Genomic DNA, 12459 nt, shown 5'->3' with positions numbered 1-12459 from the left:
CATTATAATGTCTTTACTGCCACTTTTGATCGATTTACTGTCTTTTATGAAGAAAAATATATTATAAAAGAATAAATTTAGAAGGCACATTTTTTGTTTACACATACACACGTAATAACTAGTCGATAATAGTGTTTCAATGTGAGGATAGGCCTATCAAATCATTTCAAGTTGAAGAATTTCATAAACATCATGCAAAGGAAATCAAGTAAGAATCGGGTACAGAAGATCATTTTAATGCAGTCGTTTACCAAGAATGCAAATTCTGTCATTTATTTATTCACCCTCATGTAGTTTACATCTTGTATGCCATCATGTTTCTTTGGAACACAGATTAAAAAAATAAAAACACAATGAAAACAAGAAAGTGCCATACAAGAAGTCAGTATAGTCTTCCGAGGCCTGACCGAGGAATAGAATGAAATTAAAATTTTACTTGTAATCTTACCTTCCATCAAAACTAAAATAGTAATAGGCTACTAGTTTGAGTTTGAAAGATTTCAAAAACCAAACATAATATAAATGGCATACAGATTTAAAACGACACGAGTGACAAAATAAAGACCACATTTTCATGTTTGAGTGAACTGTTCCTTTAAAGTCAGGAAAGACTGCATACAGTATTTAGCCTTTTTGTAGTGAGCGTTTGGTGATTCTTATGCTGATACAGAAACTCTTCTATGAAAGGAGTCCCCAGACATTATTTGAGATGAGAATATGGATTCCATCCAAGGAGATTTAATGCATTTCATTTAGAAACTAGATCAATGTCGCTAGAATCATTTGTCTGACTGGTCCAGTTCATTCCTCATCTTCATAGAGGACTTCATCAATAAGAATATCATGTTCACCCACTGGGACTTCAGCACACAGCTGCTCTTTGAAAGCCAAGGCGATGGTGTACGGCTTTCCCTTCGGGTGCGTCATACAGCGCTCCAAATACGTGTCATAGAAACCTTTTCCTCTGCCAAGCCGATTCCCCTTCTTATCAAATCCCAAACCAGGCATGAGGATAAGATCTAGTCCTCCTGTAACAAAATTAGAAAGGAAAAACCGTAATTAAATAAGATTATGCGGATTATGCAGATTTCCTTTTGGAGCTCAAATTATGCACAATACCGTGAATTTCCAGGTCTTAAGAACCAAGAAACGTGCAGGGAAGCCAAACATGCCCCAAAATGAAACCGCTGAGTGGATTTTAAGCAATTCAGACGATCATTTAAGAGCTATAAGCAAAGAGCATCTGCATGTGTGCTTTAAAAGATACATGAGGTTTATAAGAGAACATACTTCATCCACACTTTTAAAGATTTCTCTGTTCGTTTGCAAATATATTCTAGCTATTTATAATGGAAAAAGAGGCATCATGCATGCTTCTTAATTGACTGTTATTATAATCAATGCATGTCTATTTTTGAATTCCAGTAACTTCTTTCAGATGATAGTTGTAGACATGTAAATCAATGACAAATAGAAAATTAGTGGCTAATTATTAGTATTGCACAATAGGCTTGAAGGTTAGCTGATTAACACAAGAACGTGGCAGTAAATACACTGCAGATGTTCAAACTAATATAATTTTAAATTCTGAACAAATTGTTTTTCAATATGTGATTTCTTAGAGGAAGCATAGCTATCAAACTCAAGAGAAGGACATATACAAGGCAGAGGATACAAAGTCTTTAATAATCCACATGGGGTAATCCAAAAGGTGAAGGCAGAAACGCACGTACACACCGACGAGACCAGACAACCAAACACTGAACAGAATGCAACTTATAAAGGGAACAAAGAGGGTAATTGACAAGACACCCATTTGTACAAAACGTTCAGTGAAATGGTTCACTCACGAATAGATTTATGCTGATCCAGTTATAAACCCATGTGTGTGCAAACTGTTGAAATGTCAGAAACCATTAGTATGTAAACGATCACACTGAACTGCATTCAGCAAATTATGTATTAATGAATTAACTTGCTTCTTGTGATGAAAAACAAACTACACATTAATTCACACAATGAGCCTCATAAGACATGATTAGAACCAATTTCTTCATTAACTGTTCATTTTTACATAAATTGTTACATTTAGTTCAATGTGATCATTTACAAACAAAGATTTATGTTCTGCTGTTGTAGCCAGCAAACATTTCTAATGAGCACGATGTGCCTCGTTCATGAAAACATTTTTTTTTTTCCTTTTCTGTAAATGCATTTGCATTTAAATTGCATTTCAGTTTCAGATTCACATTCGGTTTACATCCACAAATGAGGTCCTCTGCATCTAAAGACCTTACAAATGTGCCGATTTTGAAGACAAACTATAAATGACAGTGGCCAGACAGTCTGATTTATTGGCTTAGGTGAAATCTGTAACTAGTCTGAATTTGAAACACAAGCAAAACCATTAAACGTTGATTTCATGGGTGCAAACATCTCACAATCACATCCTATCCCTGCACGGCTTGTTCAATATTTCACTGTCAGCTCTGTTCTAATAAGCCTGTCTTCAACATTCATTAATAATGCATCTACTCAGAACAGGAGTATTACATAAACATTTTTTAACATGACAGGACTGTGTTGGGAAATCGTTAAGGAGTCGCTTTAAACAAAAAGCAGATGGTAAGATGACAGCACTTTTTAAGAGCTTCTACGGTTACAGTATGTACTTCAAAAGTGTTAAATGGCTCATATGATATTGCTAAAAAAAACATTATTTGGTGTAATGAAATGGGTTTATGTGGTTTAAGGTTCAAAAAACACATTATTTTCCACATACGGTACATTATCGTTTCTCCTCCATAACCCTGGTTTCTGAAACTCATTGATTTTTACAAAGCTCATCGGTCTGAAAAGCGAGGTGTGCTCTGATTGGCCAGTTATCCAGTGCTTTGTGATTGGCCGAATACCTCAAGCATGTGACTGAAATGTTACACCCCTTAACATATTGTAATGCCTTGTCCACAATATGGACATATGGTGTATATATATGTATATATATATATATATATATATATATATATATATATATATTAGTGGTGGGCCGTTAACGTGCTGCGTTAACGCGAGACACTTATTGGGCGATTAAAAAAAAATATCGCCGTTAATTTATTGGGTTGGGAGCTGGGTCTATACTAAGCAAGCTATGATGACTTTCACCTTGATATTTTATATAACCGACTGACTGAGGCCAGCCTAAAAAGATGCTCAGGACAGTTGACAGGCCACTGCTGCGCATCGTCACGAAAATGCATATTTTTCATGTGTTATTAAGCCTTACCGCTTGTCCATTTAAACATTTAAAGCATCCAAACACAAGACGCGGAAAAGCTGAACAGAGTAGCTGGTTACTGGTGTTCGGTGCGGGGGGGGGGGGGGGAGAGAGAGAGAGAGAGAGAGAGAGAGAGAGAGAGAGAGAGAGAGAGAGAGAGAGAGAGAGAGAGCCGCGTATCACGGACAGCGACACTGAACCGAGCTCTCTTCTGCGAAGTTTTCCTCGAAGTCCCTCCTGCACCGGAACGAACAAATACAAATCGCAGTTTGAACAAACAAAAAGATGTGAAAAAGCCCAATTCAGTACTCGCGGTGTTCTGGTGTTCAGGGCTCATGCAGAGAAAGGCGTCTCGAGACGCTAAAAATAAGCATTTTCAAGTGTTTTGATCAAAACACTTGAACATCGAATTTGCTTATTTTTGCTCCACATTGGAAATTATGCTTGAAAAAACAGTCAGTTATTTCTTAAGTGAAAGTAAACAGTTGAGGAAAAAAATGTGATGTGTATTATATTGGATGCGTTCGTCGTCTCTTAAAGTGACCGCGCCTAATTTAGCTACTGGCTGCTGTAATGTTAATCCAAGAAAATGAAAATCACTTACTGCTCTTGACTGAATTACTTAGTTTTAAAAGTCAAACCAAAAATTATTCAGACACCAGATATAATTTTTGATATATATAGCAAAACTGTAATAATGTAAGAAATGTTGAAGGTGTCTGAATAAATGTAGGTTTGATTGTATATTTCATTTTTACATTGAAGACTATCCAGTGCTATTTTACATTTAATTATTTGGTTTCTGTACCTTGACACCTTTAAACTTGAAAATAACTTAAACATTTTGTAAATAGTTTACAGCTTTTTCAAGCACTTTTTGGTGCATTTTGGAAACAGGAGATGAGCCCCTTTTCTAATGCACCACCTAGCATGATAAACCCTTTCTCAAAGACTTACTGTTTGTCAATTTTATTTGGGTAACACATATTCTGAATGCCGTCGGCAGAATTTGAATGAGCCATTTTAATCTAGATTAATTTCAAGATCACAGTGAGATTAATCTAGATTTAAAAAATGTATCTATGCCCACCTCTTTTATATATATATATATATATATATATATATATATATATATATATATATATATATATATATATATATATATATATATATATACACATACACACACACACACACACACACACACACACACATATGTTTTTTTTTATATATATAAATGCTGTTCAGTTGATTTTGTTTTTTTTAAATCAAAGAATCCTAAAAAAAAAAAACCTAAAACTATGAGGCACTATTTTCAACATTTATAATAATAAATGAAGACTGGAGTAATGCTGGCCGAAAATTCAGCTTTGATCAACGCAATGAATTACATTTTACAATATTCACACAAAGCAGATATTTTGTAATAATAATTGTAATAATATTGTAATAATTTCACAATATTACTGTTTCTACAGTATTTTTGATCAAATAACAGCATACAATGGTATTTTCAATCAATCAAACAATCAATAAAAACGGACTTCAACAAACAAACCGATACACACATTTTTAATTCACTAAAACAGCTGTATTTGTGAGAGACTCATTTCATGTATGGTTAGGCATATACACTACGAACAGCTGCGTCTATGTGATGCTTTTCATACTACAGCCGGAAATATGAGAGCCATTCCAACCAGACGGCACACTTCATTAAGTCCAAATGTTTGTTGGAATCGTATAAAAACTTGCTGATTTACAAGCAGCATGGTTTGACCTTAAGGGGAAGACGGTGAGGAATGGAGTGTTATTGCTCAATCAGACACACCAACAGATAGGCAATGAAGTTCAATCCGCCGGAGTCAAACCATTCAGTCCTGTTAGCACTTAGTGTCACAGTGATGTACAGCCAATACAAGCATGCAAAGATTGTCCAGCACACAGATTCAATGCTTGTACCTCCTTCAAACACACTCACACACCTGTCATTTTCATCACGGCTCGATTTCATTTAACAACATTTAACAAGTCAATGTCAATTTGACTGGTTTAATCATAATATCTACCTAAAATTACCATAATATTAACCTAAAACAATATCTAAATTGCTATTATAAAAGTATTAAATGAGGATTATACTCATTAAATAAAACTATAACAATATTTAAATAAAATATAACATTTGACTTCAGCTAGTTTCTAAAGCTATACAAACTAAAATGACTTAACCTATAACATAATAAAAGAAATAACATATATATATATATATATATATATATATATATATATATATATATATATATATATAGATAAAATTAGAATTAAAACAGGTTATAGCAATAAATAAAAATAATAATGAAAATGACAAAAAATAAATTTTAGCTAAAAAATGTTTAACTAAAATTAAAGTGAAAACTGAAAATATAAAATAAATTATATTTCAAAAATCAATCAAAATGAAAAAATACATAAATTAACAAACAAAATTTATGTGAACAAAATCTATAATAATGTTTAATTAATCAATGATACAAAAAAAAAACACTATTTTATACCACAAAAACTTAAAACTAATAAATAAAATTAGCAAATAATACATAGACAAAAATTTTTTTTATAAAAGTGACAAAACAAACATTACTTCAACTTAAGAAACATTAAAGTGAAAAAGACAATCTAATTCAAGACAGTAAAAAAAAAAAAAAAAACTAAGAGTTCATGCACAATGCTAAACGAACACTATCATATACAGGAATGTTGTTTCAGAGGTGAAAGAGGTTGCTACATATTAATGAAAGATTTTAAATCTGCATGCACTGAATCGTCCACTATAGGACCAGAAATCTGTATGTAGAAAGCAAATAAGTTTATTTCATGTAGACTTTAAAGGCAAGAGAAAGGCCGCAGGACGTCCTGAGCTCATGGAAACGGTTTCACTCCACATCCACAGGAACAAAATGCAAAAATAAAAAAAAAATAAAATATATATATATATATATATATATATATATATATATATATATATATATATATATATATATATATATATATATATATATATACACACAAACACCCACTTTCCTCTCTCTCACACCGGGACAGTTTAGTGCGATTACACCCTCCTCATGTGTGCTTCACATATCAGCCCCCATTTCTCCTGAACGGTTGTGTATTTCATCCCCTCTTCTCTCTTTAATGCACACATACACAAACACCCCATCAAATCTGCAGCCTAAACACCCAGACCTTAATCTCTGAGTTATTACTTACTCCACAGGGGTCTGCCGTCCTGTAACACCTGCCTAGTTTATATTCTCCACCACACGGACGATCTCTTTCTTATTTGAGTTAGAAAACAAGCCATTCTTGCTAGCATGTACGATTTACTTAAGCTATAATTAGCCTGATGATAAATTATAGAGATGAAGCAAACTGTATAGATGATAAATTAGGATGATTAGATGAAAAGAACATCTTTGATACCCATAAACCCCCTACAGTCACAAAACCCATAAATACTATCTGTATGCATGCAATGGCATGGTTTATGAGTCATAACTCACTTATGAATATATTAAATATGATGGTAAGTTCATGACTCGGGCAGTATAACAAAATATACTGCACAAATTTGACAATAAACCCTACTAAATTACAAAATAATTAAGAAATTATAGAGAAAAACCCCATGCTAATGCATTTATTTTCTGAATACACATTTCTGATCTTATTGTGCATGATTTATTGGTAAATATTATTGCAATGAAACGCATAAACCACCTTCAACCTAGTCTTGCTTCTGTTAACACCCACTTTTCAATCACCATCCGATGAATTTCTGATGGATAAAATCAAGTCTTGCATAACTGTAAATTTCCATAATATTCTGCACTAATTTAATGCATACATTATAGAAGTACAATGTATTGCTAACTGTATTTCATGATAAATGCATGGCTCCAAGTCACACATTTAGAGAGAATCTTATGATTACAGTAAAACTAGGTGGCGCTGCAATCTTTAGTCTGTTTCTACTAAAGATCTAGCAAAGGCTTGTGTTCAACGCAATATACAACATTAATAACTGATTCTGAATATACTTTCAGAGAATATGAAGCCAAATGTAACTGTGGGATGAGAGCACCATCTAATGGTACAATACGTTCCCCTTTCCACATCAACTAATAGCTGTATAACACTTTCCTCACATTATAATTATACTAATATTACAGCTCTGCTAATATGAGCTCATTTTGAAGCTTGTTTGTTGGGCTGCACAATTTGGTCAAAAAAAGTGATTATACATCAATATGACAATGATGATGATAATAATAATAATAATAATAATAATATTATTATTATTATTAAGTATTATTATTATTAATAATAATAATAATAATAATAATAATAATAGAAATCATGATTATTAATATTATAATATTCAACTTAAATCTGTTAAACGGTTAAAACTGTTTTTAAATCTGCACTATTTAGTCAAAGTTGGATTCTAAATTATTATTGAAATATTATAAAATATTATATTAGAAAAATTTATTTTGTAATACTTAACTGTAAAAATCTAGTATTTAAGAAAAGTGTGATCACATCACAATAAAATTATTTAGTTATTTAATCTGCACAATTTGGTCAAAAAAGTTGCGATTATGAATATAATAGACATTAATTATTATTATTATTATTATTATTATTATTATTATTATTAAAAAATAAAAATATTTTTGTAATTTAACTGTATAAATTAAAAATAAACTGTACAAATTTACCTGCAATATATGTCAAATCAATCAGCATAAAGCAGTGTTTTAAATCCACCTGAGGTCAGGGCTTCCTCTCGGTCGCTGTCCTCGTCTGCTGGCTGCCGGATGTCCCAGGACATGAGGGGCAGCGTCTTCACCTCTTCCATGTCCTTGAGTCGTAACATGTCCATACGACTGCTCTTGGTGAAGTATCTGGGAATGAAGCAGACTTTGCCCCTCTTGAAGATGTCCTGGAGGATGTCGTCTGTGTGCACCTCATCATGCATGTTCAGGAAGACAGCGACCCGCTGGCTGGACAGGTATTTGGGATGCCTGAACAACTAGGCAGAAGTTTGGATAGTTGTTAATAAACACAGTATATTTACAAATTTTATTCGTAGCATGCTTAACCAGAATGTTTAACCCATTCTTAGTTGTTTATTGCACAGTCTAGGATATGTTATTACATTTACTTGTTTGTATTAACCCACAACTTAATTGCTAAAAAACAAAACAATGACACCAAGATGGAACAAATATATTATTTTTTTGGCTGACTAGGACTCAAAATGTAAGCACTTTCCACACACCTGCAATTGATTAACAGTTTTGCCATTTTGGGGTTAAGTGTTTGAACATTCAACCTCTAAAGCAGGGGTTTTCAATCTTTTAGATGCCTTGGACTAATAAACATGAGCATATCCATTAGGGCTGAACAATATATCGTTATCGTATCTAGATCTAGATATGAACATTGAAAAAAGCAACGATATAGACGATACAGATTTCCCCTCTCCGCGCTCGCCCTGCATACTCTGGCAGTCACAACAAACATCAGTTTTACGAGTGCCCTTGACTGCACCGCTAAAGCCAGCGCGCACACACTAGGGACGTGGGAACTATATTGTGAAAGGGGGGGCGGCGTTTACATGGTGACGCGTCATTGTTTGTCACGTGACACACCGCAGCAGCAACAGCGCTGAATGAATGATGATCTGCTTTTATATCATTTTTCCTTTTTTATTCAGAATATTCACAAATGTGTTAGTTATGGCATGAAATATCTGATATTCCGATTGTCAAATACATGCAAGTGGAAGTATATTGTTGTTTAAACACCTTTATAACGATCGCGTTAGTTGAGCTGTATGTGCGATGGGTGCCGCCGTGTCAGTTTGTGCCACGTACGCAGTTCAGACAATCGGATCTGTTGGATTTATAACCTCTATGTTTACAACACGTAAATTCGAAATACTTAAAAGTAATACTTAAAAGTAAGTGGCTGGTGAACTGGGAATAGAATATGCACACTGTAAAACCAAACAGTGAAATTAATCAAATGAAATTAGTTAATTGCACTCAAATAATAACGAAAGTTCATTGGACTTAATTTAAATAAGTTCTGTTAACTCAAAAATTTGTTGTAGTGAGGTGAACTTAAAATGATTGTTTTCTAGTTCCCATAATGCTTTGCATCAGAAAACAAGGAAAATAAATTTAGAAATTAAGTGTTATTTTGTGTGTTTTTACACAAGATTAACATAGAGGGACATAAGTTAATACATAAATGTTGTGTTATATTAGATTTTACAAAGGTTTATGTTATGTTGGATTTGCAGTGTTACCGTTGTGGTGAAGAGTAGAGCCTGTGGTTAGACTGAGGATGGACAGCAAAAGCCTAATTTTGAGTGTATTTCCCACATTATAGGAGTTGAAAAATAGATAAAATTATGAGTGAATTACTCCCTAATTATAAGTTCAGAAATATAATTATTTAAGATAACTCTGAGATAATTTAAGGCAACTGGAATTAAATTTTTTAAGTTTATGTAAACTTAAAACATTTAAAAACATCACTTAAATGTTTTTGTGTAATCGGTTACAAAATATTTTTGAGTTCTGTGAACTTATCAGGGTTTACAGTGTAAGGTCTGGAGGTCTCGCGGCACAGTAGACGAGTTATGAGTTATGAAAAAGGACCATTGCAAGCTGAGAGCGACCGGCTTTTGTGGTGGAAATTGGCAGTAATACCCCCACCTTGCGCAGCTGTACCTGAGTGTCCCTGGGACATCAGTGCGGTCGGAGCGCGTCTCAACAACTGGAGATATAGTGAATAAAAAACGCTCCACTCTGGACCCCGAAAATGTTGATCGACTTGTTTTCCTGTCCAATAAATTTGGCCTTATTTTGTGCATTACACTATGCCTGCCTAGTGTCGAATACGTTCAATAAAAAAAAAACACACATGGCCTGTTCTCAAGTCCATTTAAAGTTTCATTTTTTGAACCGTTTTTTTAAATGGATTGAATCATTATTAAAAATAATCTTGGAGATTTTTTAATTGCCTAAATCATAAATGCAGCCGGGTTGAAGCCTGCAGTGATGTTTTTCTTTTGTTATGGCAGCCGTCCCCTCTGCATATATACTTTTTCGAGAATGTTGCACTCCTGTTGCTGTTAGTTATTCTGCACGAAACTTCATGCCAATAAATAAGAAATATTGCTGACTTGTGCGTTTCCAGAGCTCTCTTTACGTTCGTCCGTTATTTGACGTTGAAAAAGGACTTTTTTTTTTGACATGGACACTTATGTCTTAAAAATCGAAAATGATTTTTTCACAAAAGTGACAGCACTAGCTCTGAGCGCGCCTGTCTCTGGCCGCCCCCCCTGACGTGTTGTGCAGGTCGCGCTCAGCAAAAGAACACGTAGTCATATCGTATCGATATCGAGATATCTTGAATGAAAATCGAGATATGAAATTTTGTCCATATCGTTCAGCCCTAATATCCATGCAGGGCCAACCCATCCTTAAATTTAAGAGACATCTATACGGTTTCTTGTACAAAAGACAATTGATACTGTCAGTGGTGACAATAATAATAATAATAATGTGTAATATTTGATATTTAGTTTGCACTTTTTTTTACTCTTTGCTGTACTGTTTATACACTATTTTTATGTATTATTTACATACATATATATATATATATATATATATATATATATATATATATATATATATAAAATTAATTATTATTATTTAATTTATATATATATATATATATATATATATATATATATATATATAAATTAATTATTATTATTTAATTTATATATATATATATATATATATATATATATATAAAATTAATTATTATTATTTAATTTATATATATATATATATATATATATATATATATATATATATATATATATATATATATATATATATAATATTCTCTCTAAAGATTCCCATGGTCATCATGCAGAAATGGCAAAATCGAAAAATAAGCCACGAAAACACTTCCAAATAATGTTTAGAGTAAATTCTGCTTTTTTTTATATCCAAAATCTTAAAAACGAAATGTGGGAGTAGAGAATTTAAAACTGGACGAAAAAATTATAGAATAACGTATTCAATGGTTATAAATAATAAATAAAGTTTGTATTTTAACATATTTGCTGTGATAATGAACACGACGTATTAAGTGGTTCAGAAATTATCTCTGTAGCCTGAGACAGCGAAATAACATTTGGTTCCCAGAACGTTCCCAAAATCTGGCATTCTAATGTTCCAGGAATGTTTTCTTTACGTAAATAGAACGTTCCCCTAAAGTCCGTCGGTTCCGAGAACGTTCCCCTGATAACATATTGACTCGGATATCATACCGCCCCATATTACAAGGCACTGAAGGCTTGTTCCTTTCCGCTGACAGGTCAGTGACATTTACCTTTTGCGAGACAACTCGAGACTGTCTCAGTTTCTCCTGATCACTCACTGCAGACACTCGACCCTTGATTTCTCTTCTCAAAGCTTGTTTAGCCGCACGCAGAGCTGCCATAATGAATCTGCACTGCACAAACCCAGTCAGACTGCAAAAAGACGCATTAAACAACAGCCCGCTGTGATCGTTGTAGCAGTTCAGTTAATGATTTACTCGTGAACCTCAGAGTGGCATCTGCACGTGCGCGTGTGATCGATTAAGGCTGGATAGATTAGTCTTCCTTGAATGGGCGGAGTCAGTGGGCGGAGTCAGTGCACATGCACGCTAAAGAAAGGTAAACATTCCAGAGAAAAGCCTTAAAGGGACAATCTTTTGAAAACTCGTCACTTTGTTGCAAACTCGGGCGAATCATGAGATTTAAGGTAGATTTTAAGTTGCTACACACTGAAAGTTACTAATAATCAATAAAAGCATCATTTTGCTTGGCTTTTTGGTATTAATAAAGTCATTTGAGAGAATTCTCACTTTTTAAAACACTTGGTTTGTTATTTAGATTAATGGTATGATTTTTAAAAATCTGATTATGATACAATGTTTGCTTGTTATTTATTTCTAACAAAATCCCTTTTGATTTTCAGTTAGCGTATTAAATATAGAAATTTTAAATGCAAGTAAAATGTCTGTTTTAATGTTTCAAATAA

General features: G+C 33.2%; 1 protein-coding gene across 1 annotated transcript; it reads right to left on the bottom strand.

Moving 5' to 3' along the window:
- Nucleotides 1-216: 216 nt before the first annotated feature.
- Nucleotides 217-11927, bottom strand: LOC113051924 (5-formyltetrahydrofolate cyclo-ligase-like). The gene is made up of 3 exons (XM_026216111.1): nucleotides 11765-11927; nucleotides 8111-8375; nucleotides 217-1028 (listed from the first exon to the last, which is right to left on the bottom strand). The coding sequence occupies exons 1-3, from the start codon at nucleotides 11873-11875 to the stop codon at nucleotides 802-804; spliced, it is 603 nt and encodes a 200-aa protein (XP_026071896.1). The 5' UTR covers nucleotides 11876-11927; the 3' UTR covers nucleotides 217-801.
- Between the last annotated feature and the right edge of the window lie 532 nt (nucleotides 11928-12459).

This window comes from Carassius auratus, chromosome 32 (assembly GCF_003368295.1).
Source record: "Carassius auratus strain Wakin chromosome 32, ASM336829v1, whole genome shotgun sequence".
NCBI lineage: Eukaryota > Metazoa > Chordata > Actinopteri > Cypriniformes > Cyprinidae > Carassius > Carassius auratus.
This window is presented reverse-complemented; position numbering and strand designations above follow the sequence as displayed.

Bases quoted from the DNA above. Each gene is read 5' to 3' on its own strand.
- LOC113051924 (XM_026216111.1), bottom strand. From the start codon at position 11,875: ATGGCAGCTCTGCGTGCGGCTAAACAAGCTTTGAGAAGAGAAATCAAG. The intron at 8,376-11,764 runs GTAAATGTCACT...ACTTCTGCCTAG, and splicing joins CTCGAGTTGTCTCGCAAAAG to TTGTTCAGGCATCCCAAATA. The intron at 1,029-8,110 runs GTGGATTTAAAA...ATTTTGTTACAG, and splicing joins AGAGGAAGCCCTGACCTCAG to GAGGACTAGATCTTATCCTC.